Source organism: Arabidopsis lyrata (assembly GCF_000004255.2).
Source record: "Arabidopsis lyrata subsp. lyrata unplaced genomic scaffold ARALYscaffold_4, whole genome shotgun sequence".
Lineage (NCBI taxonomy): Eukaryota > Viridiplantae > Streptophyta > Magnoliopsida > Brassicales > Brassicaceae > Arabidopsis > Arabidopsis lyrata.
Window position 1 is genome coordinate 15471748 of NW_003302552.1, and position 25916 is coordinate 15497663.

At 35.9% G+C, this 25916-nt stretch overlaps 6 protein-coding genes across 12 annotated transcripts; 5 read left to right on the forward strand and 1 right to left on the reverse strand.

Moving 5' to 3' along the window:
- The first annotated feature begins 475 nt into the window (after positions 1–475).
- Positions 476–5974, forward strand: LOC9317306 (transcriptional corepressor LEUNIG_HOMOLOG). 7 transcript variants are annotated; one of them, XM_021027994.1, is made up of 20 exons: positions 519–683; positions 792–884; positions 976–1030; positions 1109–1206; positions 1297–1406; positions 1491–1774; positions 1874–1952; positions 2051–2162; positions 2385–2434; positions 2520–2558; positions 2637–2798; positions 3257–3331; positions 3445–3672; positions 3852–3996; positions 4073–4182; positions 4324–4473; positions 4553–4705; positions 4782–4901; positions 5135–5332; positions 5479–5974. In XM_021027994.1, exons 3-20 carry the CDS (start codon positions 999–1001, stop codon positions 5620–5622), a joined length of 2289 nt encoding a protein of 762 aa, XP_020883653.1. In that variant the 5' UTR covers positions 519–683; positions 792–884; positions 976–998; the 3' UTR covers positions 5623–5974. The 7 variants fall into 7 exon arrangements, with proteins under 7 accessions (XP_020883648.1, XP_020883653.1, XP_020883650.1 ...); XM_021027989.1 differs by having other exon boundaries at positions 476–683; positions 789–884; positions 2520–2798; XM_021027991.1 differs by having other exon boundaries at positions 789–884; positions 979–1030; positions 2520–2798.
- A 1120-nt stretch (positions 5975–7094) lies between these two features.
- Positions 7095–9593, forward strand: LOC9315475 (cyclin-dependent kinase inhibitor 4). Its single transcript, XM_021028644.1, has 3 exons — positions 7095–7742; positions 8673–8885; positions 9039–9593. Exons 1-3 carry the CDS (start codon positions 7198–7200, stop codon positions 9106–9108), a joined length of 828 nt encoding a protein of 275 aa, XP_020884303.1. The 5' UTR covers positions 7095–7197; the 3' UTR covers positions 9109–9593.
- Positions 9594–10489: 896 nt separating this feature from the next.
- Positions 10490–12259, reverse strand: LOC9315476 (cytochrome b5). Its single transcript, XM_002881193.2, has 3 exons — positions 12101–12259; positions 11106–11172; positions 10490–10996 (listed from the first exon to the last, which is right to left on the reverse strand). Exons 1-3 carry the CDS (start codon positions 12185–12187, stop codon positions 10746–10748), a joined length of 405 nt encoding a protein of 134 aa, XP_002881239.1. The 5' UTR covers positions 12188–12259; the 3' UTR covers positions 10490–10745.
- An 825-nt stretch (positions 12260–13084) lies between these two features.
- LOC9317307 (26S proteasome non-ATPase regulatory subunit 1 homolog A) lies at positions 13085–18954 on the forward strand. Its single transcript, XM_002879363.2, has 13 exons — positions 13085–13447; positions 14001–14070; positions 14300–14405; positions 14687–14795; positions 14872–15040; positions 15373–15833; positions 15945–16080; positions 16184–16432; positions 16530–16750; positions 16841–17099; positions 17219–17451; positions 17531–18050; positions 18420–18954. Exons 1-13 carry the CDS (start codon positions 13302–13304, stop codon positions 18747–18749), a joined length of 3009 nt encoding a protein of 1002 aa, XP_002879409.1. The 5' UTR covers positions 13085–13301; the 3' UTR covers positions 18750–18954.
- A 631-nt stretch (positions 18955–19585) lies between these two features.
- On the forward strand, positions 19586–21039 carry LOC9315477 (probable xyloglucan galactosyltransferase GT13). The gene has a single exon (XM_002879364.2). It carries the CDS (start codon positions 19613–19615, stop codon positions 21026–21028), a length of 1416 nt encoding a protein of 471 aa, XP_002879410.2. The 5' UTR covers positions 19586–19612; the 3' UTR covers positions 21029–21039.
- A 1991-nt stretch (positions 21040–23030) lies between these two features.
- Positions 23031–25210, forward strand: LOC9315478 (probable xyloglucan galactosyltransferase GT12). The gene has a single exon (XM_002879365.2). The coding sequence runs from the start codon at positions 23618–23620 to the stop codon at positions 25133–25135; it is 1518 nt and encodes a 505-aa protein (XP_002879411.1). The 5' UTR covers positions 23031–23617; the 3' UTR covers positions 25136–25210.
- The last annotated feature ends 706 nt before the right edge of the window (positions 25211–25916 follow it).

Sequence of the window (25916 nt, forward strand, 5' to 3'; positions counted from 1 at the left end):
TATAATGGAGCTTCTTTTATAGCTATAAGTCTATAACTAGAAGATTAAATACAGCAGAATAATGTATGTATTATTGAGTCTAGCTATATGGAGTATATGTATATGGACCATTTGTCTTGCTATAGCTTGCGATCTTAGAATAATCGCCTCATTAGTATACCAAGCTCGAGACTTGCTCTAAAATGTTTCAAACTATTTTGTCTAATATACTTACTTTGTAAACTAAAGTATTATTCTATTTACTCCATACATGTTTTTGTTTTGTACCTCTTCTCATCAAGTAATAAAACTCAAAAAGATGCAATTGCAATTTATTAAATGTTACATAAATTTCGAGTATCTATCCTTCTTTAACTCCTCTACCTACATTGACGGTTTCAAACACGAGATTTAAGAAAACTTTCTGCCTACCTTGGGGTTGACTTAGATTGAAAGTCAATCACAGGCCCAACAACAAGCCCATAACTAGGCCCATTAAAAATCTTTACCATCGAATCCTAAAAGCTTTTTTACCCAAAAAGCATCAAACCAAACATCTGATTGATCTCTCCAAACTCAATCTGATCTCTCTCTCTCTTCCAGCTGTTTCATGATCGATTTACTCTAAGTTACAGCTGAATACAATTCACTGTAATCTCTCAAGAACCCTAGATTTCTCCCTTTTTTCAATTGTGATCCGTCAGGTATGTGAATTCGATTACTTTCTTTATTCATTCCACGAATTCCCCAAAGTCGTGTTCTCGTTAACTAACCTTGTCGATTTCTTTATAATCTCTCTGTATGTGTAGCAGCAATGCTTGATCTTTAAAGATACTGGAATTTGAAGATCGAATTAGGGTTCTGATCTACTTGTAATCACTTTGATTTGTTTTGGCTTTATTCAGGTTTGTTTGTTTATTAAAGCAATCGAAAAATTCTGAGTTCAAATCATTCTTTGAATTGAAGATTTGATTCGCTTTTGAATTCCTTTTATAGCAGCTCGATCTTGGGTTGAAGCTATGGCGCAGGGTAATTGGGAAGCTGACAAGATGTATGTGATTTTTTTCTCAATTCCCAGATTTATGTTTTTTTCATTTTTCTTACTTTGATCTTTTTGGTGTCTTTGTAGGCTTGATGTTTACATATATGATTATTTGGTGAAGAAGAAACTTCATAATACTGCTAAGTCCTTTATGACTGAAGGGAAGGTTTCTCCTGATCCTGTTGGTAATATTATACTTTCTTGTTCTTACTTAATTTTAAGTTCTGTTATGTAATTGTTTCTTTAAAATGTTTGTTCTTGTGTGAATGATGTAGCAATTGATGCACCTGGAGGGTTTCTTTTTGAGTGGTGGTCTGTGTTTTGGGACATTTTCATTGCAAGGACGAATGAGAAGCATTCAGAGGCTGCTGCAGCTTATATCGAGGTGGCTTTTCTACTACCATCTCGAGTTATGTTTTTTCTCTTTAGTTTCCGCTTTAATTACTGACCAGTGGTTTTGAAATGTTAGGCACAACAAGGTAAAGCCAAGGAGCAGCAAATGCAAATACAGCAACTGCAGATGATGCGCCAAGCTCAAATGCAGCGTAGGGACCCTAATCATCCTTCTCTTGGTGGTCCAATGAATGCTATTGGTGGTTCTGAAGGGATGATTGGCCAGTCTAATGCTAGTGCTTTGGCTGCTAAAATGTACGAGGAACGTATGAAGCAGCCAAATCCTATGAATTCTGAGACATCCCAACCTCATCTTGATGCAAGGATGGCCCTTCTTAAATCAGCAACAAACCATCATGGGTAAATTTGGCTCTGCTTCAATTTTCTTGCTGTCGTTTTTCCAGTCCTCATACCTCTGACTCCTTGTCGTCCTGTCTTTTTTTTTCTGTCCCTAAACAGTCAGATTGTCCAGGGAAACCATCAAGGAGGTGTTTCGGCAGCGCTGCAGCAAATTCAATCACGAACTCAGCAGCCCACTGTAACTACTACTCGAGCACCTTACTTTATGAAAATCTTCTAACAGACAAGTCTCCCATCAGATGTTTTGGTATACATCTGAATCTCTTGTACGTGCAGGAAATCAAAACTGAAGTTAATATGGGTACATCTCCAAGACAACTGCCAGTGGATCCTTCTACAGTTTATGGCCAGGGAATTCTGCAATCAAAGCCTGGGATGGGGAGTGCAGGTAAATATATCCAATTTAATGCATTCTAGATTAAACGCTCACCAAAAAGAAAATGGTGGTAAATACCTGGTAGCATGCCTTCAATGGCAATTAGTTGACTACGGCCTACAAAATTAACATATTACTTTCTTGTTATGTGAAAAATCATGGTGATATGCTAATGGCCTCACGAGAACCTTTTGTTTACAATTTATATCAATTCTTATGGTGTTGCTTGTGAAGGATTAAACCCTGGAGTGAGTGGTCTTCCTCTAAAGGGATGGCCATTAACTGTAAGTCTCTGTGATTCTTCTCAGAATTTATTTGTTTGTCATTCTAAGCCCAGTTTTTTGCTAAGTTTCTTGACAAATGTTACAGGGCATTGAGCAAATCCGACCAGGTTTAGGAGGCCCTCAGGTTCAGAAATCTTTTCTACAAAATCAAAGTCAATTTCAGCTCTCGCCGCAGCACCACCAACAACAGATCTTGGCTCAGGTTCAAGCGCAAGGAAATATGACTAATTCACCCATGTATGGTGGTGACATGGACCCTCGAAGATTTACAGGATTACCTAGAGGAAACCTTAATCCGAAAGATGGCCAACAAAATGCAAATGATGGATCTATAGGATCCCCAATGCAGTCAAGTTCGTCAAAGGTAAGGCTTTTTCTCAAATTACCAAAAAATGCCTATCCCTATTGAATGCATCTTTTTTCGGGTAGCAGAGACAACTTTCCACATTAAGCATCTCATTTTTTCTGTGTTCTGTTAGGTGGTGTAATTAGATCATTACGTTTGTCCTTGTATGCATTTTTCCTGATAATTACTCGTCTATGATATGCTTTAAATTGTTACTTTTTTGGGTTATCGTGCGACTGCTATACTTTTCCTTTGAAAAATCTGTAAGGTAATGTGTTTGTGTTATCCTAATATAGATCTACATAGGGATCACATTTTTGTTTCTTCTTGTTAACCACATGCTCCCAATAATCGAGAAAACTTATCTGCAAGTAATTGCTGATTACTGCTAAACGTGGGGACTTTACTGCTAAAATTTTGTCAATCACATTTTTTTCCTCTGATTTTCTCTTTTTCCGTTGCTTGTTGGTCTATAGCATATCAGCATGCCGCCAGTACAGCAATCTTCTTCTCAGCAACAAGATAACTTACTATCTCAGCAATCACAACAGGTACTTTTATGTGGATCCAATCCCACAAGTCTTATCGATCATGTGGTTTGAACTAACTTAATATATTCTTTAGTGTCGATTGAGCCACAACTTCCTTTTCGTGTCTTTGATAGAACAACCGCAAAAGAAAAGGGCCTTCCTCTTCTGGTCCTGCTAACAGTACAGGGACGGGAAACACTGTTGGCCCATCCAACTCACAGCCATCGACTCCATCAACGCATACCCCTGTTGATGGAGTTGCTATACCTGGTAACATGCACCATGTGAATAGCATGCCAAAAGGACCAATGATGTATGGTTCTGATGGGATCGGTGGTCTTGCATCATCAGCAAATCAACTGGTATGTTTCTTAATTTCTCAGAAGAATGATAACGCCAATCTAGTTTTCGTCCAATAACATCTGGATACAGCATGCAGTTGTGTTCTGTGAAAGGAAGTGCTTTCTTAGCAGCTTTAGTATTTTTTTCATATCCCATGGGGCCGCGTTTCTTTCAGCTTTCTTATGACAAGAATTAATAGCTGCAGGATGACATGGAACGGTTTGGAGATGTGGGAGCCCTAGAAGACAATGTAGAATCATTTTTGTCCCAAGATGATGGAGATGGAGGAAGCTTGTTTGGCACCCTAAAGCGGCACGCTTCTGAGCATACCGAAACCTCAAAGGGTATTCTAATACCCCCAAGGATAAACATGCTACTAGTAGACGATATATACTAACACAGTCCTTTTTCTCGTTTCAGGTTTCAGTTTCAATGAGGTTAGTTCTATAAGAAAAAGTGCGAGTAAGGTCATTTGCTGTAACTTCTCATCTGATGGGAAGTTGTTGGCTAGCGCTGGACATGATAAGAAGGTGCAACTTCTTAATTTCTGAGATACGGTTTGCTTATAAACCTGTCATGACCCTAAAACATCTATAGATCATTTATAGGTAGGTAGTTTTTTGTTTGTTTAAAAACAGATAATGTGGATGCAAATTTCTTTTTGTCAGTAGGTTTTTATATGGAACATGGAAACACTACAAGTTGAGAGCACTCCGGAAGAACATGCTCATATCATCACAGATGTTCGCTTCAGACCTAATTCAACCCAACTGGCAACGTCATCATTTGACAAAACGATCAAAATCTGGGATGCTTCTGATGTATACTAATTTGTGTCTCTTTTATTTTGCTGCCATTTTTTCGTGTTCTGCTCTGACTAACTACTACCAATTTGTGCAGCCTGGTTACTTCCTACGAACAATTTCTGGTCATGCTGCACCTGTTATGTCCATTGATTTTCATCCTAAGAAAACCGAGCTTTTATGCTCTTGTGATAGCAACAATGATATTCGCTTTTGGGACATAAACGCTTCTTGCGTTCGTGCTGTAAAGGCAAGCCCCTGACCTTTTGTATGGTTTCTCTGGGAATTGAAACCTGTTTGCTAATCTTAGAATTTTCCAAGCGCAGGGGGCTAGCACGCAAGTACGGTTCCAGCCAAGAACAGGACAGTTTTTAGCTGCAGCGTCGGAAAACACTGTGTCAATTTTTGATATTGAAAATAATAACAAACGGGTCCACATTTTTAAGGTAGAGCTGAAGATGATATTTTGATATTTTTGAATCCCCCGGGTCAATCCACATAAAAGACTAAAAGCTTTGTTTTCTAGTTTTAATACTTTGAATCTTCCAAGTCCTGTGTATTTTCTTGTTAGATGCATTTGGGCATATGTTTAGATGTCATAAGTGTTCATCATACTCATACACCCATCCATCGAAAGAAAAAATGGTGTCTCATGGCTTTATTTACTTTGATCTGGCAGGGACATTCCTCAAATGTACATTCTGTTTGTTGGAGCCCAAACGGAGAGTTGGTAGCTTCTGTTAGTGAAGACGCTGTAAAATTATGGTCACTGAGTTCAGGAGGTTGCGTCCACGAGCTTGAAAACAGTGGAAACAAGTTCCACTCTTGTGTTTTCCACCCTAGCTATCCCGATCTCTTGGTCATCGGTGGCTACCAGGTATAATCTATATCCCCATGTCTCAAACAAATAAATTTACAATCTGAGAACCGATGTGTCGAACAATATCTGGTCTATGTTCACTTGTGTTATGAGATGAATGTGTCTGTCAGTTGTTTTAACTTTGGTAAACGAATCTGTGACAGTCAATAGAGCTGTGGAACACAAAGGAGAACAAATGTATGACGATAGCGGGTCACGAGTGTGTGATCTCTGCCTTGGCTCAGTCTCCTTCTACAGGAATGGTAGCGTCTGCAAGTCATGACAAATCCGTAAAGATTTGGAAGTAGAAATATTTATTTATATGTTCTTCTAAAAAGAAAAGAAAAAGGAGGAAATAGCAGAGAGAGCTCAGGACTTTTTTTGAGTCTAATTCTTTGTTTAAAATGTTTACATCAATAAGTTGGGTTTTTTCTTTCTTTTTAGTTCTTTTTAATGGGCTTGTTTATGTCAAAAGCAAAGGGACTTTGTGATAATTCCAATCTTTGTTCTATGATCCTACTTCTTTGGGGTTTGTCTTTCCTTTGTTGTTGTGGTCTCTAGTGTTTAGAGTGATAGAGAGATGTGTTAAGTAATTTCTCTAAAACAACTAAATTGTTGAATAATTTCTTATGATCAACCAGACGCTTATTTTTAGGTCTCTCTACGAATATCTTATGATGACAGTTAACACTAACATACATTAAGTTGGTTTAAGATAATGAATACAAAACTCTAAACATGCACATTGAACTTGTAACATTTTGAAATATTGTGATATACATTTACTAAAAACTCGATGTTATATAATAAATATATACATATATATATTTTTAAAATAGTAGAAATGTGAAACATAAAGAGAAGTGAAAAGCACGGTTACGTTTGTGTTGGTTTACAATTTACAAACATGTCTAACTTGAAGAACTAAAAGGAACTAAAATAAATGTACTTTTTCTAAAACATGAACTTATTTGTTTTTACGTTTTGTAACAGTTGAGTGGTTGAATGAAACATTAATTTAATTTATCTTTCAATCAATAATACCTACTCAAACTTTATACAATATTACTACTATAAGATATAAAATAATCCTACTCCTTTCATATTCTCAAAACTGCTTAAACTTTGATAATCATCCAACTCCTTTTATAAATCTAATCTAGGAGTCATTTTAAACTCATTAATTACTGGCCTAATTCAAAAGTCTTATATTCATTTAAACTCATTAATTTGGTATGAATACAAAGGCTAGTAGTATCTTATGCAACATTATCCATGCTCTCAATTCGCAGAAAACAATTAATAACTTTGTCAAACTTCGTAGGTCTAGTAGAAGTAGAAGTTGACATTCCAAATTCGTCCAATCTCTACTTCAACTAGATTTAAAACATTTTTCCCTTACGTAAGTAAAATACACAAAAATAAAACAATTACGATCCTCGAATTTATTCAGGTTGCGTAACCGTTCACTCTTTCCTAACGTTGTGACACATATTTCATATTTGAGCCCCAACTAACTCAATTTTTTCTTTTACCAAAAAAAATATAATTTATAAATGAGGAAAATAAATAAAAATATACGTCATCATTTCTATTTATAACTATCGAAATTATTACACTCGAGTTCTAAATATTAAAAAAAAATAACTAAGTAAAAAAAATAATAAAAGTACAGTGTACATTACTCACAGTAGTGAAGAAGCAGCCACCTGAAAAAATAATAAAACATTTTTTATAAGAAAAAAAGAAAAAAAAAAAAAGAAGAAGAAATAAAAAAAGAGAGAGACCCCACAGAGAGCACTAATCTTCTCAACCCTAACTCCGATTTTTCTTTCACACCTCCCAATCTCTCTTTCTTTCTCTCTGATGAAAAGCGTCGGAAAATGGGGAAATACATAAGAAAGAGCAAAATCGATGGAGGTGGAGGTGAATCCTCTATAGCTTTAATGGATGTTGTTTCACCTTCTTCTTCTTCTTCTTCACTTGGTGTTTTAACTCGAGCTAAATCTCTAGCTCTCCAACAACAACAACAACAACAACGCCGTCTTCTTCAAAAGCCCTCTTCTTCGTCGTTACCACCGACTTCTCCTTCTCCTAATCCACCGTCGAAACAGAAGAATAAGAAGAAGCAGCAGATGAACGATTGTGGTTCGTATATTCAGCTACGGAGTCGTCGTCTTCAGAAGAAACCTCCAATTGTTGTGATTCGTTCTACTAAACGGAGGAAAGAGACATGCGGGAGAAACCCTAACCCTAGTTCTAATTTGGATTCGATTCGTGGCTCGATTTGTGCTGATGGGTCTAGGTCTGATTCGGTTTCTGAGACTCTTGTCTTTGGTAAAGATAAGGAATTGGTTTGTGAAATCAACAAAGATCCTTCCTTTGGGCAAAATTTCTTCGAGCTTGAAGAAGATGAACCCACTCAAAGGTATCATTTTTATTATCCTTATTCCCCAATTTTTAACCTTTTTTTTTTTGGGATTTCATATTTGTTGGGTTTCTTGAGAAAATGTTGGTTTTGGATTTGAATTTTGCCGTTGATATTTTGAAAAAGGATCAATTTTTCTGGTATTTTGTTAAAATTGAAACTGGCGTTTTCGATTTTTAGTTTTTTTTTTCGATTTGAAATTTATTTAATGATTTTTTTTTACCATCTGTATGATATGATGCCATCTTTTCTTTATCTGACAACACCAGACTCTTCTCTCTGTTTCTGGGAAAGAAAATATATTTATTAATCCAAAATGTGTTTCTTTTTTCTTGCGAAAGTTTTTTTTTATTTTCCTCTTCTTCTTCAATTACTTTGAAGAAGGTGGTAGTGACTATTGTTTTTTCTTCAGACTTTTTATCTGCTTTCATGTAAAAAATGTTGGATTTGTGTATGAAATGTCTCTGTAACTAACTCTTTAAAGCGTTATACTTGGTTAGTTTCTGGGATTGTGCAAAGTATATAATGCATTCTTAAGTTGTTTGTGTTTGGTTATAGAAATGCTTAGTTTCTCTGTCTTTTAGATTTTCTTGCTGTTTGGTTGTTTTTCATCTTAAGATTTCAATCTAAAGTCGAGATCTTGTTGAATTTAATGTGAATCATCAACTTTTCAAGCATTGCTAATGCTGATGCAATATTCATTGGAAGTTTCTTCTTTGGATTTATGCTTTGTGATCTTTGAACCACAAATCAACTAGAAGTTTCTCCTTGTCCTTTTTCAGTTAAACATGACTGAATCAGCTTTAGTTAATTATATGCTATAAAGTTTGCTTGCTTTTGCTACTAATTAAGGAAACATAGTTATGTGCTTTTATCCTTGAGATCATTATGAAATGAAGGTAACATATTACTTACTCTCTGCTTCAATAGGACCACAAGGGAATCCACACCATGCAGTTTGATAAGAAGGCCTGAAATCATCACAACCCCGGGATCGTCTACAAAGCTTAACATTTGTGTAAGTGAAAGCAACCAGAGAGAAGAGAGTTTGTCTCGCAGCCATCGTCGCCTACCAACTACACCTGAAATGGACGAGTTTTTCTCGGGTGCTGAAGAAGAACAACAGAAACATTTCATTGAGAAGTATGAGTTTCTATCATTTGATCTGTTCTGTTCTGCAGTAACTATGCCTTTTGCTTATGAGTTTCCACTTTGATCTGTTCTGTTCTGTTCTGCAGTAAGTAAACTCTTTTGGTTTTGTGCGTCTCTAATGGTTTCTATCAACTCTTTTTTCAGGTACAACTTTGATCCTGTGAACGAACAACCACTACCAGGACGGTTTGAATGGACGAAGGTAGATGATTAGAAACAACAAAAAAATGGGGGGTTAATAGTTAATACAGAATATATTAACATTTTCCTGCTAATTATCGGTTTGATCTTATTACCATCATCCGTTTTCTTAACTTTTTCAACATGTAAAGAGCTTAGGAGAAAAACCCATGTAGTGTTTTTAAATTGGTGTCTGTATTATAAGTGGCTGAAAAGGGTTTGTGTAACAGAACTTGATACCAATCCTTTTTAAGCCTAAACAGATCACCTTAGTAGTAGTACTAAAGCCATAAGAGGAGGTTTTTAGAAGTAACCCAAAGTCTGTTTAGGGTTTAGCGTTTAGGGTTTAGAGTTCTTTCGGTTTAATGGTCAGTGTTTTCTATTATAAAATCCGGTACAGGGGGGACTCTGCATTCTCTTATAACTCTTTGTCCTGTAACCATTTTAAAATCTATCCTTTTATGTGTATACATGTACTGATCTCAAACTCTTTGCAATAAAGACTTATCCTTCTCTCTTTTGTTCTCTTACTTCATCTTAAGTTCTTGTTCTTATCATCATCATCATCATGATGGTCCATGTGTTGTGTTCTTCAGACATATAACATCACAATGACAGGTAGGTAATACATATCTATATATACACAAATGTATACTTATAATAGAGAGACAGAGAAGCTGTTCATTATGGATATGGATAGTGTCTCATAGTGGTCTTTGTTTTGTCTCTGTCTTCTCACTAAAATCAAAAGTGTTAGAAAAAGATTCTCTTTCTCTTGCTCTTGTGTGAGTCCATTGTACTTTCCACTTTGTGATTTGTGCCCACTACATATCATCATCATCATCATTATGGTGATCGTCTTTTGATCAATCATCAAAACTTCGTCGCGTCTTTGCTTGGCACAAGATTCGTTTTCTGATTGTATTGATTTGAGTCTACGCACGACATCGTTTTGAAACAGTCCATAGTAGTCAACTTGCCACAGAATCCATTCCAATCTTTGCTTAAATGAAACTTATTGCTCTCAAAGTTACAAAGTATCGAACTTTGTGTCTGCGGTTGCGACTTCTTGCGGCCAAAGCGGTAAAGAGGTACAAAAAGAGGGTCCTACAGTTGCAGAAGAGTTTTTGGATTCTTCATGTTGGGATATGTTTTAGTGAGCTCAAGTCACTAACTGCCACACACTCTATCAAGTAACTGCCAAAAAAAAAAAAACGTCTCTTTCTCTTTGGAATTCGTAATCTGTTGTCTTTGTTTCTCCTCTTTTGCAAAGTTAATTGAGTGTTCTCTTAAAGCATTCAATTAGTACCATCATGGCCTTGTCTTGATAGTTTCTTGGTTACTATTCTTCTACAAAGATTCATCATTACAAGAAAAGAAAAGATTGTATGATCTCAAACAATACTAAACCAAACTTTCAAAACAGATCACTTATTATTAGTCAACTGTGATGTCATTAGTTGCTCAAGGCAAAACCACCAACAAGACTGTTGTTCATATGCAGTTACACCACAATAGATAAGAAATTGTCCAAAACACATTCAAACAACAAAATATGGGAACAGAGACGAACAAAGGGAGAGACTTTGAGATTTGTCTTTTCAAAAGACTTAAATCTTTCTCTCTATATATAAGATATATGGTAGTAATGCTCAGAAAAAAAGAAGAAGCCTACCCTGATTTGGTGTAAATGCGAATGCCGACTGCTAAACCGAGTATGGCAAGAGGTACAAGGAACTGGAGGATCTTGATTATGAACTCAGAGGTCTTGTCTTGATTGTAGTGAGGCTGTTTAGGAGGTGTGTATTTGACTTTCTTTGGTATTGTTGTTGGATCAATCTCTCCTACGTAGTATTGCTCCATCATTTCTCTTGCACTCTCACTGTGACCCACGTCTTCAAAATCATCCGTTGCATCCTTACCTGAAAAGAGAAGAAGGATCAAAAACCGATGGATTGATATCCACTAACTGAATTTGTCTTTTAAGCATCAAAGCCGGGAGAGCATGTTGATAGTTGGGTTTAGACAGACCTGTTGAAGACAAGAGAACATCATCCCCACCTGGATGGTCTTCAAGAAACTTGGTCACATTGTACACCTGCATTTTGCAAATGTCTGAAGTTAGGAAAGGCAAAAATGAAACCAAGTTATAGAATTTCTGAACTTTGAAGATTTCTTGTCAAACCAAGAAGTTTAAAACATGGGTGAATCCACTTGTAAGGCCTATGATTCAAATGTAAGTAAAGAAGCAGTGGAGCAACAGAAAGAAAAGTTCTTAAGGTTCTTGCTCCCTTTCGAGTAAAACAAGATATGGTGGTCGCGATGTGTTTATGTGCATATAAATCGAAAAGTAACAGAAAGATGGGTACTTGAAACAAAATACTCCACCAGCAACCATGTTCAGAGATATATTTGGGGTTTTCTGAACTTGACACTGACCAGTAAACTGCGAAAACCCCCACACGAATGGCAGAATGAACAGAAACAGAAGCTACTCAAGTAACAAACACACCGAAAGGTTTAAAGTTTCAAACTTTCTTGTGACAAACCAACCAATGAAGAAAACATGATACAAGTTTTCACTATGAAGGGAGGCTCAAAAATGTATCTACAGATTCCTTCACAAGTTAATCACAACCGAAAATGATCGATCTTCAGGGCAAACAAGTGATCAACACGAGTCAGTAATCCATCCCAAGAGAGGTCAATGTAGAAGAAATCAAACATATTTCTTTGGTATAACTCTAAAAGTAAGAAGAACTATTTCTACATTTCTCCATCTTCAATTCAAAAATAAGAAAATTTTCACTTGATAAATAGATCAAAAGAGCTAAATCTTTAGCATATGTTTAATAACTACACCATTTTGCGACTCTCTACCCATCTAAAGATTTGATCTGATAATTTCAGACTTAGAAATCTGAGACTTCAAAAGCTTAAACTCATGCAAACATCAAAAAGGGGGGAATTTTAAGCACGGGATCTCTAATTTTATAGGTGAGAATAAAGAGAAAAGAAGAAAGAACCTTTCCATTGATGACAATCCAACAGTCATGAGCTTGATTATGCTCTGAAACTTCTGAAAGAGTGAAGATCTTTGCTTCTTCTCCCATTGTTTGATTCTTGTCTACCAGAATTAACCCACCAAAACCTGACTCTGAGATTTAAAGCTAAAAACTTTATACAAGAGCGAGAGAGAGTTGTTGAGTTGAGACCAATTTGACGAATCCGTTGGAATTCCGGTTTAGTTTGGTTTGTTCACACAAGAATCGATTTATAAGTTTGGGTAGGTGTGAAAACCGGTTTAGTGAAAATTGATTGTGAATTTGTTCTTACATAGTGTGTATCTAATCGCTGATCTACTGCATTTGTTTTAGCTTTTTGGTACATCTGACCGATTTTGGAAACATATGTATCAATTTTAAACCGATAGGTTCATTGGTTTGGTAGTAGTTGCTATATCCGGTTGGGTGGATGGGGTAGGTGGGCAGTGCAAATGTTGCGGTTGTGCTCTAATTCTTCTGCCTTTTTCATTCAAGATCGGTAGGTGAATGATGTGCAATAAATTCTATTATGGTAAAAAAAAAAAAAAAAATATTAGTAGATAGATACAACTACAAGAGAAAAATAAATTAGAGCTGCTTCATACCAACTGACCTTATTTATTAGGGACAATTTCTTTTCTAAAGCTTATATAAAATGTTACAAATTTATATTAGTATATAAAATGTTTAAAGCTTTTCTTTTAAAGCTTTGTAAGGTTTTGTATTTTGTTCTGAATTGCAACACATTGTATTGATATGATCTCATAATTTAGCAATTAGCATAGTCTGGAAACTCCTAAACTTAAAATTGTATGACCAACCAATTTTGTAAAAGCAGTACGGACTTATTGTGAATCTTCAAAATATATTGGATCCATAACACAATAACACAAAACTTGAGACTATAAATCGTAATAAAGCTATACATTCGGGGCAGATTTTAATATCCTGACTTGTTGGGTAAGTCTCTAAATATTCGTAGTTTGCATCCAAGTCCCTGACTACTTTCTTCTCCCAAATCTCCTTCCTTTACTTTTACTTTCGTCCCATAAACTCAAAAAACCACTCTCTTTCAAACCCAGTAGAGAGATTCAAGACGGGTCTCATCGAAAGTTCGAATCTTTCGTCATCTGATTTGCTTTCTCTTAGGGTTTTTTCAATTTCGATTTAGTGTTCTTCATCAATGGCGACACCCATGGTTAGTTCGGCTGGAGGGTTACTAGCAATGCTCAACGAGCCTCATCCTGCTTTAAAGCTTCATGCGCTCTCTTATCTCAACAATTTGGTTGACCAATTCTGGCCTGAGATCTCCACTAGTGTCCCCATCATGTAATTCTCTTTTAAACCCCTTTTTTTCCGGTCTGAGATTTAGGGTTTTGTTTTCCCACTTGATCTGTTTTGCTTGCTGGGAAATTCGAGGGAAGATTGTGGGATTTGGATTGTTTGAGCTGTCGTTGTGCGTAGGTCTTCTCGATTTAGGTATTAAAGTTCAAATTTTTTTGGTTGAGGCATAGATTAGTTTGTGGCGATGATGTGTAGCATAAGAAAAGGAAAGTTTTTTCTTTTATATGACTAGCTTTAGCAAGTTTTCTAGTGATCTTTATAGATTATGAATGAGTAATTGATATTCGAGTTTAGCAAATAGTTGTTTTTCTGTCATAGAGATCTAACTTCTTCCTGGACATGGTAATGTTCTTTTACTGATGTAATGTGAAGGCTTGGATTCCTTTTTGCTTTATCATCTTACATTCTAGTGGTATAGATTCAAGTTGTATAGGCTGTGCTGGCGCAATGCTTTGGTTTTATGATACTTTTAGTTGTTAGATCTCTATAATGATTTGCACTGCTTGATAGCTTGACTCGAGAGATTTTTTTTTTACAGTGAGAGTTTATATGAAGATGAAGAATTCGATCTGCATCAAAGGCAGCTTGCTGCTTTGCTGGTCTCTAAGGTGTGAATTAGCGATTGTCAAACTTAAATTATGATTAGTTGCAGATAATATTTGCTATATGTTGGTGGCGGAATGCATAATTGTTGCTCTGAACACATTATGGTTATTTTCCCCGTTAAGTGCTGGTGGATAGTGGTAGAAGTTTTGGGGCAGGACCTTTTTCTAATCACGTTATATGATTGTATTACAAGATATGTTTTTCTTGATGATCCTGGTTGCATTATCGCAGGTTTTCTATTACTTGGGCGAGCTTAATGATTCGTTGTCTTATGCCCTTGGAGCTGGGCCCTTATTTGATGTTTCAGAGGATTCTGATTATGTTCATACGCTTCTAGGTGAGGATTGAGAAGTTTGTTGATGATTTTTACTCTTTTTATGCTGTTCTCTGTCTGTAGACTCTAGCTAGGGTAACTGTTGACTGCAAATTGCTTATCATATCTACTTGAATCAATGCAAGAAAAGCATATAGAGCTTGCACGACTTATTATCTTAAAAGTAGACTTGAAGGTTCATCCAGATATATTGTTTTCTGCCTTTTTAAGTAGAATAATATATATGAGTTTTAATAAATGCTGGATGAATGCATACTCATCAGATGCTTCTGTTATATTTTCAGCCAAAGCAATAGATGAATATGCCAGTCTCAGATCAAAGGCAGTTGAGTCAAATGAGATGGTGGACATTGATCCCAGGCTGGAGGCGATTGTTGAAAGAATGCTTGGAAAGTATGGAATTCTTATGCATTTAATGCTCTTGTCTTCTTAGTGCTGCAATTGTTCTTACATGGTTTCCCGTCTGCAGATGCATCAGTGATGGGAAGTATCAACAAGCCATGGGCATTGCGATAGAATGCCGGAGATTGGATAAGTTGGAAGAAGCTATCACGAAGAGCGATAATGTTCAGGGAACTTTATCATATTGCATCAATGTTTCTCATTCCTTTGTTAACCGCAGAGAGTATAGACATGAGGTGAGACTGATGTTCTCAGACCTGGGTTAAATAGAAATTTGATGTTCTGATTCTATTGATTGATTAGAACAGTATAGCTTTGCCTCATCTGTAAGATATTGTGATCATTTAGTTTCTATGTTGCATCGTCCAGTACCATGCCTGCAATCTCATATATGTAGCATCCTCTATGTCTTAAGCTGTAACTGATAGTCGTCTTTCAGTTTTCGTGATACCTATCTGAGATGTGTCAATGCCTGAATTAAAAAGTTCCTTTTTCTAGGTCTTTAGTCTAAGCTGTTTAGTTTAGTCTTCATTTGGAAAGGTGATGACATCCTTGTCTATTCTTTCAGGTGCTTAGTTTACTTGTTAAAGTCTACCAGAAGCTGCCTTCTCCTGATTATTTGAGCATTTGTCAATGCCTCATGTTTTTGGATGAACCGCAAGGTGTTGCAAGCATATTGGAGAAGCTTCTTCGCTCGGAGAGCAAGGATGATGCTTTATTGGCCTTGCAAATTGCATTTGATCTTGTAGAGAACGAGCACCAGGCCTTTCTCTTGAGTGTTAGAGATCGCCTTCCAGCTCCCAAAACACGTCCTGTAGAAGCAACTCAGGCTGTTGAAACTACTACTGCTCCGAATGAGAACCCTTTGGGGGATGTTCAGATGGCGGATGAAACTCCAGCTCAGACAATTGTGCACGAGACAGATCCAGTTGATGCTACATATGCTGAGAGGTTGACAAAGATTAAGGGAATTTTATCTGGAGAGACATCTATTCAGCTGACACTTCAATTTCTTTACAGCCACAACAAGTAAGTTACTGTTGAAGTTTTGATATCTTGAAACGAGATATTTTTTTCTTCTAAAATCGTTTATTCCGGGAAGTAATCATATGCTCCATTGATAATTTTGTCTTTCTGTAGATCGGACCTGCTGATACTGAAGACAATCAAACAGTCTGTAGAGATGCGGAACAGTGTATGCCACAGTGCTACAATATATGCTAATGCCATTATGCATGCTGGAACTACAGTGGACACTTTCCTTAGAGAGAATTTGGTAAATTATTTACTTTCACTCTAATATTCTGTATTTTTGAGTTTGACTGTCTACTTAGTGTATTTAACTTTCTTTTCATTTTTATTCTTTTTTTAATTGTCAGGATTGGCTAAGCAGGGCAACCAATTGGGCTAAGTTTAGTGCTACAGCGGGATTAGGTGTTATTCACAGAGGTCATCTGCAACAGGGTAGGTCATTGATGGCTCCATACTTGCCTCAGGGAGGAGCAGGTGGTGGTGGGAGTCCTTATTCCGAAGGAGGTGCTTTATATGCTCTTGGCCTTATTCATGCTAACCATGGCGAGGGAATCAAGCAATTTCTACGTGATAGCCTACGCAGCACTAATGTTGAGGTGATTAATTAATATCTTACTTCAAAATAGTCTCTCATTTTCCCTGGCAGCCTCTTTGTTCAGGGAATTAATGTGTATTGGAAAAATATGGATGCAGGTCATTCAACATGGAGCTTGCTTAGGTCTTGGCTTGTCAGCTCTCGGGACAGCTGATGAAGAGATATATGATGATGTCAAAAGTGTGCTTTATACTGATAGTGCAGTTGCTGGTGAAGCGGCTGGCATCAGCATGGGTTTATTATTGGTTGGAACTGCTACTGAAAAGGCAAGTGAGATGCTTGCTTATGCTCATGAGACACAGCATGAGAAGATAATAAGGTAATGTAAAGTAAGAAATTTTTTGGTTAAGAGGGTGCATTTTATCTTGTTTTAGTATTTCACTAATCAACATCTGGAATGCGTTTTTAGGGGATTGGCTCTAGGAATAGCTCTTACAGTATACGGTAGAGAAGAAGGAGCAGATACCTTGATTGAGCAGATGACTAGAGATCAGGATCCTATCATTCGTTATGGTGGCATGTACGCATTGGCATTGGCTTACAGTGGAACCGCTAACAACAAGGCAATTCGACAATTGCTGCACTTTGCTGTATCTGATGTCAGTGATGATGTTAGGAGGACTGCTGTTCTGGCACTTGGATTTGTCTTGTACTCTGATCCAGAGCAGGTCAGTTTCCGATGCTCCCTTATCTGTGACCACTAACTTTCATTTCTTTAGTACTTCCAGTAGTTTTGTGTTCACTTACCTTCCCTAACGGATTCCAATGTTTTTTTTTTTAATTTTAGACTCCCCGTATTGTATCTCTGCTTTCTGAGTCGTACAATCCACATGTTCGTTATGGTGCGGCTCTTGCAGTGGGTATTTCTTGTGCAGGCACTGGCCTCAGCGAAGCGATATCCTTGTTGGAGCCACTTACATCAGATGTTGTGGACTTTGTTCGTCAAGGTGCTTTGATTGCAATGGCCATGGTGATGGTTCAAATTAGCGAAGCTAGCGATTCTCGTGTTGGAGCATTTAGGTTAGTATAAATCTGTTTTCTTCAGCATTTGGACGTAGAGAATATCTTGGTAGACTGAGATTTTATCTATGTTTTGTAGGCGCCAACTTGAGAAGATTATACTCGACAAGCACGAAGATACAATGAGCAAGATGGGAGCAATTCTGGCCTCTGGTATCCTTGATGCTGGTGGTAGGAACGTTACTATAAGACTGCTCTCTAAGACCAAACATGACAAAGTCACTGCTGTTATCGGCCTTGCAGTCTTCAGCCAGTTTTGGTATTGGTACCCACTGATCTATTTCATTAGTTTGGCCTTCTCACCAACCGCTTTCATCGGTTTGAATTACGACCTTAAGGTCCCAAAGTTTGAGTTCATGTCACATGCAAAACCGTCTTTGTTTGAGTACCCAAAACCCACCACGGTTCCTACAGCCAATACCGCCGTTAAACTTCCAACTGCTGTTCTCTCAACCTCAGTTAAAGCCAAAGCTAGGGCTAAGAAAGAAGCAGAGCAAAAAGCTATTGCTGAAAAAACATCTGGTCCTGAAAAGCCTGTCAATGAAAGTGGATCTGGAAAAGGAAAAGCATCAACTGAGAAGGAAGGAGACTCTATGCAGGTAATGTTGTCAATTTCTAGCCTCTTCTAGTAGCTTCTGTCATTGATTACCTGATTAATCTCATAATTTACTAGACTTCTAAGGTTTATTCTGTTTTACAATCACACACATTAGACATTTTGAATTTCAAAGTTGATGAATTCTGAAGGCATGTTTAATCTGGGTTTCGGTTAAGGTTTTTCAGTTTTAAGAAAATAGTAACCACCAAATATACTATGGATCGGTTTGGAATGGTTGCAGTTTAGATTCAAGTTCAGGTTTTGGGATGTATATTTTTGGCAATCATCCTTAGATACTTTCTTTTTCGAGTTGTCTTTATCATGTTTGGATCATCAGTGATTTGAAAGTCTTGTCTACACGAACTGTCAGGTCGATAGCCCAGCAGCGGTCGAGAAGAAAGCTGCTGAGCCAGAGCCAGCGTTTGAGATTCTAGTGAACCCAGCTCGAGTAGTCCCAGCTCAAGAGAAATACATAAAGTTACTTGAAGACAGCAGATATGTACCAGTGAAGCTAGCTCCATCAGGTTTCGTTCTTCTCAAAGACTTGCGTCAACACGAGCCAGAGGTTCTCTCTCTGACCGATGCCCCAACTTCAACAGCTTCTCCTGCTACTGGTGCAGCGGCACAAGGAACCACGGCCTCGGCTATGGCCGTAGATGACGAGCCACAACCTCCACAAGCCTTTGATTACGCTTCATGATTTTATTTTCTTTTAAAATTAGTGGGAATTTGTTGTTGGTTTTATTGGTTTCTGTTGAAAGACAAAAAGCAGAGAAAAACAGATCTTTGAACTTTGAGATACTGCTTCTTTTCATTTGCAACTAGTTTCAAGTTCAACTACGATCTTTGTGTTAGGTACTTTTCTTTTGATTATTATCTAAATTTTAGTGTCATTTTACTTTCAATTGGTTCAATCTTTTAGTGGTAGTGGTATATCTAATTTCTTCTACAAAAAGATAGTAAAAGACTACACATTTTCTCTGTCGAATCAAATCCTTTTTAACCTCTGTTTATATTTTACCAAAAACTTTTCTTTGGTTGGTTCAGACAAAATAATATTTAAATGGCCCATATTAAAATTACAAACTATTATACTAAAGTCTATAGGGTCTTTCTTTTCCTATTTTCATTGTCAAAGTGTCTAGGGTCTTTTAAAACATTTGAGTTTGTATAATTTAGAATCTTTTAAAACAAGTCTTACGTGTTTCATCATGTAATAGTAATAGCACTGACCATCTCTATAATTTAGAGAATCCTTTATAATATTAGGACAAGTGGAATGTGTCATTTTATATGGTGATGGTGTAATGCTTAAATTTAAGAAAATAAAAGGAACACGATAACTTTATTGTTTTCCTTTCTTTATCCACAAAATTGACTTACTAAACTCATAGTACTTCTATTTACTATTTAAAACAAGTTGCTGATACACAGAGAAAACAAATTAAAGATTCACATCTCCACCAAGTAGAAGAACAATATATTAATTTTATGTAAAATCACTTACCTTTTTGTATCTTATCTTCACAAAGTAGTACCACTTTCATTTCTCCATAATCAAGTATGATAATGGAGAAATTCAATCCCAAAAAGAAAAAGCTTGTGAGTAAACGAGCTCTAAAGCTTTTGATAGAAATCTTACCAACACCTTTGTTCTCTATGCTCTTTCTGATTCACATCAATCAAATCGCAAACTATCTCTTTCTTTCCGACAAAGAAACCCTAAATATCACTGTGAGGGCTATGCAAGGAGGGATAGATACTTGCGCCGGAAGGTATGTGTATATGCACGATCTTCCAAGCAGATTCAACAACGATCTGATCAAGAGCTGTGAAGCATACATCGAATTACGAAATAAGTGTAAGTACCTTGTTAACTCTGGCTTCGGTCCACGGATTTTGGAGGACAAACATAACCATACCACTCAAGTCTTAACAATCAAAACCGGTTCTTGGTACTATACGAACCAATTCATGCTCGAGGTTATCTTCCGAGAGAAAATGAGACACTATGAGTGTTTGACCAACGATTCTTCCCTTTCTTCTGCGGTTTTTGTCCCGTTCTATGCTGGATTCGATGTGAGACGCTTTTGGGGATACAACGTGAAGCTCAGAGACGAACTTGGTGAAGATCTAGCTCAATGGCTTAGGGAGAGACCAGAGTGGAAGAAAATGTACGGACGAGATCACTTCTTTGTCACGGGACGGGTTGGTCGGGATTTTAGAAGGGTTACTGATCAAGATTCAGATTGGGGAAACAAACTGATGCGGTTGCCTGAATTCAAGAACATAACGATGTTATCGATTGAGACGAATTCTTGGAGCAACGAGTTTGCGGTTCCTTATCCAACTTACTTCCATCCAAAGAGTCGCACCGAGGTTAAGAGATGGCAGATGCAAGTGAGGATGATGCAGAGACGATACTTGTTCTCGTTTGTCGGAGCTAATCGGCCCGAAATGAAGGAATCTATAAGAGGGGAGATTATAAGACAGTGCCTTGCATCACAAGGAAGTTGCAAATTTCTTGATTGTGATACATCGACTAAAGACTGTAGTGATCCGGTTAAGGTAATGGAGGTGTTCCAAGATTCGGTTTTCTGTTTACAACCACCAGGAGATACACCTACTCGGAGATCGACATTTGATTCGATTTTAGCCGGTTGTATACCGGTTTTATTTAGCCCGGATTCTGTTTACAACCAGTACAAGTGGTATTTTCCAAAAGATCATACCAAGTATTCGGTTTACATTTCGGAGGAAGATGTGAAAAATGGGAAGGTTAGTATTGAGAAGTTATTGGCTAGTATTATTAGTGAAGAGAGGATTTTGAAGATGAGGAATGGGGTTGAGAAGATTATACCAAAGATAATCTATACAAAACCGGGGGAGGTTGGACCGGAAAAGATTGAAGATGCGTTTGAAATTGCAGTGGCTAGGGTTCTTGAGAGAGTGTCATTGTTCAAGATGACACGGATCTAGCAGCTACATAACTATATATACTAGATTATGTACCCGCGTCGCGCGGGATTTTAATATAAAACTTTTATTAATGAGAATTTTTGAACATAAATATAATCATTTGAATTTTAAAATTAAAGATACAATCTTTCCAAAATAGTAAAACATTTCTCATATTTTTCACTACAATTTCTCTCGTTATCTTCTATGATTTACTCGTCGTCTTTGGAAATCTACTCTCTATTCACCTTATATTGGCTCACACCCTATCTTTCAGTACTCCATTCTTTTTTATAAGTTGCATGATATTTTTTTTATTAAAGTTAACATCAGAATATTTGGGGAGATTTTATTCATAAAGCTTTTTGTCTATGTTTTGGTGTATTTAAAATTTCTTTATAGACAACAAATCTTATATATAAACTTATTCCTATTTACAATCATCAGGTTCAAACGTAAAATATTACACTTTATCTTGACCAACTGAAAAATATAAAATTCTTTTTTCACATATAGTGTATATTATGATTCAAGATAGTATTCTTAATATTGATTTTTTTCTCAAATGTGTAACAAAAAAACTCATAAAAATTATTCTAATTTAAAAAGACGTCTATTTTTTTTTTATAAAAAAATTCTTCTTATTTCTAACTAAAAACTCTTCCATTTCCAATTTCCAATTAAAAACTATTCTAATTTCCAAATAGCATTCGAAATATGATTATTACACAGTTTCTTATCCGAATGGATCATTTTAAAATTATCCGAATGTTAAAATTCTATAAACACTGATTAATATTTAGTTTTTTTTTTAGGTATTCATTTGATTTTTAAAAGAACCCACCACTTTTTAATTTAGAAACATTGATAATATAGAAAAATTATTAATGTAACTATTTATATTATATTATAATTATAAATATAATATACAAAATTGATACTTTTTAAATGTGTATATTTCAAAAACGAATTATTTTTTATTTTCAGTTAAAACCTTTAAATTTAGTATATTTTTAAGTCTTATTTTTCTTTATTCAACTAAATAATTGTAACTCTTAAAAATGATAGTTTTATCATTAAAATATATGATAAGTTCTTTTTCATATCTCTAGTCATTTAGGAATATTTACTAATTTTTCATTTTTAATATTTATTTATTCTTTCGTAAATTATTATTTTTGTTTATTAAAATATAATAATATAAATTACAAAATGTGTGAATTAATTATAGTTTTAATGTTTTTTTGTTTTAATAAATAAAATATGTTGAGCCCACACAAAATTAAAATAGGATGACTTGGATGATGATGTGGACACCCTTGATGGAGAGACAACTCTCCCATTATATAGTTTTAATGTTTTTTTGTTTTAATAAATAAAATATGTTGAGTCCACACAAAATTAAAATATGATGACTTGGATGATGATGTGGACACCGTAGATGGAGAGACAACTCTCCTATTATATATATAGATTAGGGGGAAATATAGTTTCTATTTTGAGGCTTTTTAATACGATTTCAGTTATAGTTGAATATGGTCGATGATCTTTAAGATTTTATTCCAAGTTGTTTTTTTTGGGGGCAAACTAGAACTTGAATAACATGAAAACAGATTTAATGAGGGATGTTTTTGAAAATGGACACCTAAAATGCTCAATTTTAAAAATGGACACATCAAAAAGGATATTTCTCAAAAATTTCTTTTGTTTAAACCAAGGTAAACCATGTATTCCACATTTTTTTTATTAGCTCTCTCTAAATCCAACCGTATTAAATAATTACACTTTTTCGCTAAAGGAATTCACGTCAAAAACTTTCAGCTAATTGTGGTAAAAAAAAATTGACAAGTTACTGGAAACATTTGTCATACACACAAATTTTCTCATTAATAGATAGAAAAGCTTAACATACCTAATCAGAAAATTAAGAGGAAATTTAGGTTTCTTACCAAAATAAATTCAGGAAGTTAAATTATACTATTATTCACTTGTACCGAAAAAGGTTAATGTTGATTTATAAATTTCTTTTGCTATTTATATAAAATCTTCCAACAAAGGAAAGGAATCTTCTTAAGGTCCATATATATAATAGACAAATGTCAAATGGTTTCACAAGAAAAAATATCTAAAATGGCCATAACTTAAATTGTTTATATATATAGTGGTTTTTTTTCTTTCTTAACACTAATCATGAAAATGAAAGATTTGAAATTGAATGATCACGCGTAAAAATCCCTTCTGGATTTGCAATCTCTTAGAACACAAATAAATGGCCTTTATTTTAGAATATTATTAAGTTTCCTGGTATTCATATTATTTTCCAATTAAATTTTGTGGAGTACAGTTGGGTAAAAGAGTTGAGATCTCTCTTTGACATATGTGAATCATATCTTTGCGTGTCCATGATAGAAACTTTATAAAAAGAGAGAGAAGATTTAGAATATAATCCATTGAATTCAATTCATAATAAATGGCCAAATATATATTACTTCATTTGGAAAATGTAGCCATTAAAACGAAGAAAATGTAATTATTTTTCTTCTTAAGATCACATTTTTTAATTTAAGATCTCATAAAGTAATACCAATGTTCTCTCACAAGTAAAAGAAGATGATGAAACCAGTTCCAAAGCTTTGGGTTGTCATCTCAAGTGCGTTTTTGTTCTGTCTTTTAGTTCTGTTTCAAATCAATAAATTAGATTTGATCGGAACAAATCTCCAAATCACTCATCACGTAAACAACTTCTTCATCTCCATCGTTGGTTCCTCACATAATCAAACCCTAAATCTCACCAGAAATGCGAATGAGAGTGATGGAATCAGAGCGAAACATCCTGAGAAAGAAGAAACAGATACTTGCGCTGGAAGGTACGTCTATATGTACAATCTTCCAAGCATATTCAACGACGACATAATCAAAGACTGTCGCCCACTCATCAAATGGTTCGATATGTGTCCATTCATGGTCAATTCCGGGCTCGGTCCACAGGTTTCGGAGTCCGATAACACCACAGCTCGAGTCTTAACCGCGAAAACCGGTTCTTGGTACTCAACGAACCAATTCTTGCTGGCGGTTATCTTCCGAGAGAGAATGAAACATTACGAGTGCTTAACCAACGACTCTTCTCTAGCCTCAGCGACCTATGTCCCATACTACGCAGGGTTTGATGTGAGCCGTCACCTCTGGGGATACAACATGACTGTTAGAGACGAATTGGGGATGAAACTGGCTCAATGGCTAAGTGAGAGACCTGAATGGAGGAAGATGTACGGTCGAGATCACTTCTTTGTGACCGGACGGATCGCTTGGGATTTCAGGAGGGTTCGCGATGAAGATTCAGATTGGGGAAGCAAACTGATGCGACTACCCGAATTCGCAAACATGACAATGTTAGCAATCGAAACGACTGCTTGGGCTAACGAATTTGCGGTTCCTTATCCGACTTATTTCCATCCAAAGAGCTTAACCGAGATTTGGAGATGGCAGAGAAAAGTGAAGAGTGTGAAGAGGAAGTATTTGTTTTCGTTTGTTGGAGGTCCAAGACCTAAATTGGATGGATCTATAAGGGGAGAGATTATACAGCAGTGCCTTGCATCTCACGGTAAATGCAAATTTCTTAACTGTTTTGTTAATGACTGCGATAATCCGGTTAAGATAATGGAGGTGTTTGAAAAATCGGTTTTCTGTTTACAACCTTCGGGAGATTCGTATACTCGGAGATCGATATTCGATTCGATTTTGGCCGGTTGTATACCGGTTTTCTTCAGCCCGGGTTCCGGTTATAACCAATATATTTGGTATTTCCCTAAGGATTATACCAAGTACTCGGTTTACATACCAGAGAAAGAAATGAGAAATGGAACGGTTACTCTCAAGAAGATTTTGGGTATGATCGATAAGGAGAGGATTTTGAGGATGAGGAATGTGGTTGCGAAGATTATACCGAAAATCATATACACTAAACCGGGGTTGGTTGGACCGGAGAAGATTGAAGATGCGTTTGACATTGCAGTGGATAGGATTCTTGAGAGGGTAGCAATGGTTAAGAGGATGATGGAAGAAGGGAAAGATATTCAGAGTGAGTATTATTCACAGACAAAGGATTTGAAAAAACTTGAGATTATATGAAAAAGTGCTAATTAAGACATTGTTTATGAATGCACAGTCAGTATTTATAGCATGTTGAATCACATTTCAGATGCATTTTGTGATTGTAAGTAAATCAAACGATTTTTGTTGTTTGAAAAAGATACATAAGTTACAACTTTCTCTCTTTCTCGTTCCTTAAGATGTGGAGCAACCAAAACTATATGAATATATAATCTCTCGAAAGAACATATATAATTTGGAGACTATATAATAGTTGGAATTTGATGTATAAATGAGAATGTTTTGAAAATATGACAAGAGAATTGACTTTTCGTTCTCAAGAATTTTGATGGCTAAATGTATATATATAAAGGGAAAATATGTAAAACCAAATTCAAGGTCATATATACATGAAAAGTGTGAAAAGAAGAAGCATATCAAACACATTGTGTCAAAAGACATTGGGAATCAAATCAACCAAAAATATTATCCTTGGAACTCTAATTCACTATAAGCGACATCAATTCAAAATATAGGCAGTTATGAAATTTTTACTCATAGACGGTTAACTATTTTGATTTTGACACCAAATTCCCGTTTTTTTTATAAAAAAAAATTCCCTTGTTATTGATTTGTACCTTTTTAAAATGCTTTCAAACCAAGCCCCAAGTGCCCTAAGTGACTACGCATGTTTGGTGTTACTTGGTGACATCAAGTTTTTTTAGTAATAATAATAATGTTTTTTTAATTAAAAAAATTGCATAATAGCTTTGAAAGACAAAAATTACATAATTTCATCATTCAGTATGAAAGAGTGCAA

What these genes read in the sequence shown, in the direction of transcription:
- LOC9315477 (XM_002879364.2), top strand. Translation starts at nt 19,613, where the DNA reads ATGATAATGGAGAAATTCAATCCCAAAAAGAAAAAGCTTGTGAGTAAA.
- LOC9315478 (XM_002879365.2), top strand. Translation starts at nt 23,618, where the DNA reads ATGATGAAACCAGTTCCAAAGCTTTGGGTTGTCATCTCAAGTGCGTTT.
- LOC9317306 (XM_021027989.1), top strand. Translation starts at nt 999, where the DNA reads ATGGCGCAGGGTAATTGGGAAGCTGACAAGAT. An exon ending in AATTGGGAAGCTGACAAGAT is followed by an intron (nt 1,031 to 1,108) that starts GTATGTGATTTT and finishes GTGTCTTTGTAG; the next exon opens with GCTTGATGTTTACATATATG. An exon ending in TAAAGGGATGGCCATTAACT is followed by an intron (nt 2,435 to 2,519) that starts GTAAGTCTCTGT and finishes CAAATGTTACAG; the next exon opens with GGCATTGAGCAAATCCGACC.
- LOC9315475 (XM_021028644.1), top strand. Translation starts at nt 7,198, where the DNA reads ATGGGGAAATACATAAGAAAGAGCAAAATCGATGGAGGTGGAGGTGAA. An exon ending in GAAGATGAACCCACTCAAAG is followed by an intron (nt 7,743 to 8,672) that starts GTATCATTTTTA and finishes CTGCTTCAATAG; the next exon opens with GACCACAAGGGAATCCACAC. An exon ending in CAGAAACATTTCATTGAGAA is followed by an intron (nt 8,886 to 9,038) that starts GTATGAGTTTCT and finishes CTCTTTTTTCAG; the next exon opens with GTACAACTTTGATCCTGTGA.
- LOC9315476 (XM_002881193.2), bottom strand. Translation starts at nt 12,187, where the DNA reads ATGGGAGAAGAAGCAAAGATCTTCACTCTTTCAGAAGTTTCAGAGCAT. An exon ending in GGATTGTCATCAATGGAAAG is followed by an intron (nt 11,173 to 12,100) that starts GTTCTTTCTTCT and finishes TGCAAAATGCAG; the next exon opens with GTGTACAATGTGACCAAGTT. An exon ending in TGTTCTCTTGTCTTCAACAG is followed by an intron (nt 10,997 to 11,105) that starts GTCTGTCTAAAC and finishes TTCTCTTTTCAG; the next exon opens with GTAAGGATGCAACGGATGAT.
- LOC9317307 (XM_002879363.2), top strand. Translation starts at nt 13,302, where the DNA reads ATGGCGACACCCATGGTTAGTTCGGCTGGAGGGTTACTAGCAATGCTC. An exon ending in GCAGAGAGTATAGACATGAG is followed by an intron (nt 15,041 to 15,372) that starts GTGAGACTGATG and finishes CTATTCTTTCAG; the next exon opens with GTGCTTAGTTTACTTGTTAA. An exon ending in CAGCATGAGAAGATAATAAG is followed by an intron (nt 16,751 to 16,840) that starts GTAATGTAAAGT and finishes ATGCGTTTTTAG; the next exon opens with GGGATTGGCTCTAGGAATAG.